This window comes from Octopus bimaculoides, chromosome 2 (assembly GCF_001194135.2).
Source record: "Octopus bimaculoides isolate UCB-OBI-ISO-001 chromosome 2, ASM119413v2, whole genome shotgun sequence".
NCBI classification, from domain to species: domain Eukaryota; kingdom Metazoa; phylum Mollusca; class Cephalopoda; order Octopoda; family Octopodidae; genus Octopus; species Octopus bimaculoides.
Window position 1 is genome coordinate 111,543,992 of NC_068982.1, and position 5,432 is coordinate 111,549,423.

General features: G+C 35.7%; 1 protein-coding gene across 1 annotated transcript in view; it reads left to right on the forward strand.

Moving 5' to 3' along the window:
* Window positions 1-1,516, forward strand: part of LOC106867489 (uncharacterized) — a 35,884-nt gene extending 34,368 nt beyond the window's left edge. The window contains exon 6 of the mRNA XM_014912374.2: window positions 588-1,516. Within this exon, the coding sequence (XP_014767860.1) occupies window positions 588-1,148 (561 nt within the window). The 3' untranslated portion in view covers window positions 1,149-1,516. The remainder of the gene's footprint in view (window positions 1-587) is intronic.
* Window positions 1,517-5,432: the final 3,916 nt, after the last annotated feature.

The window sequence follows — 5,432 nt, forward strand, 5'->3', positions numbered from 1 at the left end:
GTAATACTTTTTCTGATAGGCATAGGAGTGGCTATGTGGTAAGTAGCTTGCTTATGAACCACATGGTTCTGGGTTCAGTCCCACTGTGTGGCACCTTGAGCAAGTGTCTTCTACTATAGCCTCGGGCCGACCAAGGCCTTGTGAGTGGATTTGGTAGGCGGAAACTGAAAGAAGCATGTCGTATATATGTATGTATATATATATATATATATATGTGTGTGTGTGTGTGTGTGTGTATACGTTTGTGTGTCTGTGCTTGTTCCCCCCAACATCGCTTGACAACCAATGCTGGTGTGTTTACGTTCTTGTAACTTAGTGGTTCGGCAAAGGAGACTGATAGAATAAGTACTAGGCTTACAGAGAATAAGTCCTGGGGTTGATTTGTGTGACTAAAGGTGGTGCTCCAGCATGGCCACAGTCAAACGACTGAAACAAGTAAAAGATTAAAAGCGTAAAAGAGTATATGCAAAATTTTTGCACTTATGATAATCAATACTGATTATTTGTCAGTTAATTTATATCTTTTATGTTTTAAAATCTTTTATAGACTAGAATATTTTTCAATTCGTTTTTTTTTTGTTTTCTAGATACATACACACTTTGCTGCTGCTTACAAAGATTTCTCAATTCCAGAGAAGGATAAAGAAAATATTCCATCCACCAATTCTCTTGCTGAGTATGAACATTCTTCATTGACGTATACAGAAAATGGTGGTAATGATATTGTAAAGGAGAATAACATCAAAGCCAACAAGAATGTTTACTATGGTATCGTTAACCAGGCTAATATTATGCAAGAAAACTGCTTTGTTAGTGCAGATAATGAAATGCTTGTTGGTATAAAAAGTAAGGAACTATCATCTAGAGATGATGGTCATTTACAACAGCAACAGTCTCAGCAGGAAAGCCATTCATTGTCTCATATAGATATTTGTTCTGAACACCAAACAGGTATGAATCTCTCTTCAAAATTTACCAAACCTCTTTTGAATAAAGATGTTCTGTATGAAAGACCAACATCTTGGCAACCCTTAGAAACATTGACTCAGAATTATGGTAACCACAATGGCAACTATAACGGTGAAGTGCCAGTTTATAAAAACCAGTATATTTTCTTTCCTCAGTATTATAACAATAATATCAAATAGCAGATATTTGTTCATTGTTCATTATTGTTGTTGTTATATTGTTGTGTTTACTTTTAAAGTTACTTAAGTTATTGTTTATTATTATGAGTGGTAGATAGCAGAATTGGTTGAGTGGTGAACAAAATGGCTTGAAGTATTTAGTTACGACTCTCTGCATTCTGAGTTCAAATCCCCACCAAGGCTGACTTTGCCATTCATCCTTCTGAAGTTGATAAAATAATTACCAGTAAAACACTGGGGTTGATATAATTAACTATCCTTTTCTATCAAATTTGTGGCCTTGTACCTAGGTGAAAATCATTATTACTAAGATATATCACATTCATTGTACAGGTTTATTTGTTGCTAATAAAATACATTCCACTGATTGTATTGTTATAACCAACTTATTATTTCCATGAATTTATCACTCCCAATAGTTACATTTTCTGACCTATGTTTTTCTATGCTCCTATCTCTCTCTCTCTTGCTATTTAACCTTCTGTCTTCATGCATACACATATCTATTGCCATAATCATCATCATCATCATTTCAAATTCATTTTTCCATGATGGAACATGTTGGATGGTTTTCATAACATTTCACTACTTGTTGCAGTCCTTTACCATCTGATACATCACAACAACTAAGGAAAATCAGCCAATATTGTCGTTGTGTATGTCATATATTTATTCACATCTTCAGTCACATCTACATAACTTGTGTTATTAGAAGGCCATAGTAATGCAGATGAAACATTATATTGCAATAATAACAATAAAAAGATATAGAAATGTTACCTGAGAAATATTTAATTGGTCCTGATAATTTAGGTCAAATACTTCCTTTTCAAATCTGTTGGAGAGAAGTCGTCTGTTAGTTTGAAAAGTCTGGTGTGTGCATGTGTTTGGTATTATCATTCAAGAAACACCTTTGACAAATGCAGGTGCATTAACGGGTATTGTGCAACTATTATCAAAGTCACAGGCTGTATCATCAGTGACCTAATTTATGATTAACAGGTGGCATGTGTTAAATGAGGCACATATATAACAATGACTATATTAGCCATTGACACAATTCCTCACACATGTCACAACCCATGAACACAATTTACAGCCCCCTATCCCACATCACTCCACATTTGACTTTTGACTACCATTCATGGAGAACCAACACGACAAGTTAATGGACTTATTTCTCTTTGCATTCTTAAAACTTGCAAGGCAGTGTACCAGAAAAAAATTGGCATACCATTGGAGAGAAGTATATTCAGAAAAATTGGGGGTATACTTGCTGTTACTATTACTGAAAAGAGGCATAGAAGTTCTATTATGAAATGTTGAAAAAATCTACTTCAAGAATCTACCAATCATCCAAATTGACAGCAGTATGGTAGATAGAGTGACTGACAATATGAAGGCAGTGAAAATAACTGATCTATCAGAGACAGTTGATGAGATGGTTAACATATCGGAAGTACCACACGTCCTGGTTACTCGAATAGCCAGTCAGGTAACACATGAAGGTGTCATACCCATTAACTGACAGAGTAGTGTTATAAATTGCTACAAGGACATTAGAGAAAAGAAATTACTCAGGTGTCAAATCATTGGCTCAGGTTATGAATTATGGAAAGGATTCTTGCAAAATTTATTTGGAACAGGATTAGTTTGAGTGAGATGCAGTTCGATTTTATGCCATATTCTTAATGAGAAAAATTCAAAAGTACATAGCTAGGAGTAAGTCTCCTACACTTAGCATTCGTTGACTTGCAGAAGGCTTTGATATTGTTTGTCCCTCTGTGGTGAAGTGGTCACTAAGGAACCTATGGGTGGATGTATTTCTGTACATAGCTTGTAGAAATGCAGTCAGCAAGGAAAGAGTAATGAGTTCAGTGACAAATCTAGCCCCTGGCTAGAATCCGACAGGGCACAGTTTTCAGCTGCCTTCCGCTTAATATAGCCCCCAAAATCCATAATAGAGAAGTTTAAGATCGTCTGCCTTTGGGAATATTTATATGCCGATGCCCTTGGTCTTGTAGTAGAATGTATAGAAAATTTCGAAAAGAGAGTCCTGACATGAAAGCAAAATGTGAAGTCGAGATGCAATGCTTAGCAAAGACGAAAAGAAGACAAGATCCAGCTACCAACAGATAAACGGCAGTGGTTGGTACGAAAAAAAGAAAGAAAAAAAAAGAGAGCAAGCAGAAATTCTATACAGTCGCCCAGTGTAATCAATGGATGTAGAAGAGGCACGGTGGGATTACAGATAAGCTGAGAAGGTAGGCATCATATGAAGAACACAGACATGAGCCAATAATCATTTAGAGCACTCAAGGAATAGATTCTCTCAATATACCTAGGTGACTTCCTTAAAATCGCTGACAACCTCTGATTAGAAGTAAAAATGAGTATTCTGAAAGCATAACCAGTGTAAGAATGGACAGTTAAAAGTTCTGAGCACTATTGCCTCTAAGTAACAAAGATCTTTCTTAGAGTGAAGGGAAGGCTGTATAATGCCTGTGTACAAAGTGCAACACTGTATGGCAGCGAGACTTATATTTTGAACGCCAAAGATTTGCAAAGACTAGAAAGAATTGGAGCATGCTTTGCTAGATGTGTAATGTTAATGTGTATGAATGATGGAGTATGAATGAGGAGACATGAAAGGAACCTGATGTGGTGTACATGAAAGAAAACTGTGCTGGTATGGAAATGTGATGCTTAACAGTCGTATAAGGAAGTTATGAATCTTCAAAATAAATGGAATTTGTGGAAGAGAGATCGAAGATGTGGAACAAAATGGTGAAGATTGATTTGAAGATGATAATTTCACGACGGAGAGTACAAAGGACTGTGACGGTTGGCGCTACACGGTGCTGGAGATGATCCAATCGCTCATGTAAACATAACAAAACGTAAATTTAATTACGAGGGTAGTAATGCAGGGAGGCTAGACTGTATAATTTATATCTAGAACTACACTTTTCGCCCATTTTGAACTTGCAAAGTTACCTTCTGCTTCCCCTCTTGCTTATATGATACCTTGTCATCTCTCTGTCATCCCCTCTCCTATTCACTGTACCATGTCATTCATGTAAAGAGGAAAACTTTAGATCTGTCCATACTCTTTCTCCTTACTCCAATCCATATCGCTAGCCCCTTTCTAACAACGATACCTGAGGAAGGATTGCATTGGATCAGTTAGTATCCGATACATTCGTCTATACTGTTCAACAGCTAACAGCATAAAACATTCCTATTCTACAACCCGTAATTTCTCATAGATAATAACAGTGGCTTAATAAGCCGTCAAGTGCAACATGGAATCCCAGTGAACGCTTGTATTATAATACTACTGTTAGTATTGAGTTCCCCCACTTCGTCAGTAAATGTTCTGCTCTAGCTCCTTCTCTTATACTTTTACTCATCTTTTGCCTCTTATCGCTTGACACAAAGTTTGGTTCCTCGGGGTTCACAGTTTTGCAAACTTCATGGCAGCCTCACTAGTGCTGCTGGCACGATAAAAGCATCCAATACACGCTGTAAAGTGGTTGGCATGGGAAGAGCATCACATTTTTGCTGGAATTGTATTTTCAGTAGATAATTTGGTGCTAGTTGGTACTTTCATGAACGATTTTGATTGTATTTTGCTTACAATTATTCTTTATATTTTGAGTGTACTTTTTTGGTTTCTCCCAGTAAAAATATATTCTGATGAAGTTGTGTATTTCCGTATTTCTGTGTTGATACATAAAACAAAACACCGAGAGTATCTAAAATGTTCTGTTCTTCGCAATTCCTTAATATCTGTTGATTAAGTGAGCTCTGTTCTTTTAGTAGTTAATGTTATTGAGTACTGTCGTTCGAATAATATTTACTTTAATTTTTGAAGTAATTGATCGCAAATTTCAGTTTTAAATTAGATACATTTGTGCAGAATCTTCTTGTTAAATTGAAAGGTATATTTATTCTGTATGTATTGGATAAAAAAAAAATTCTTTTTTGAGTTTGCTAGAATGAAGTAAATGTTAGATTCAATGTCAAGGTCATTTTTAATGATTAACAACGTAAGTTGGGGGAAATTTTGATCTCAACCTTTCCTAGATACTTGCCATAGAAATTAAAATGATTTTTTTGCTGGATGAATTTTATTCCCTCTACATCAAATTTTTTATGTATTCATTTATACAGATCGTTAGAAAAAATTTCAAGTCCGATCTCGATGACTCCTTATTGTTATTCATGTAAAATCGTAATACAAAAGTGCACAAAAAGAGTGTGTTTGTTGATTTCCCCCCC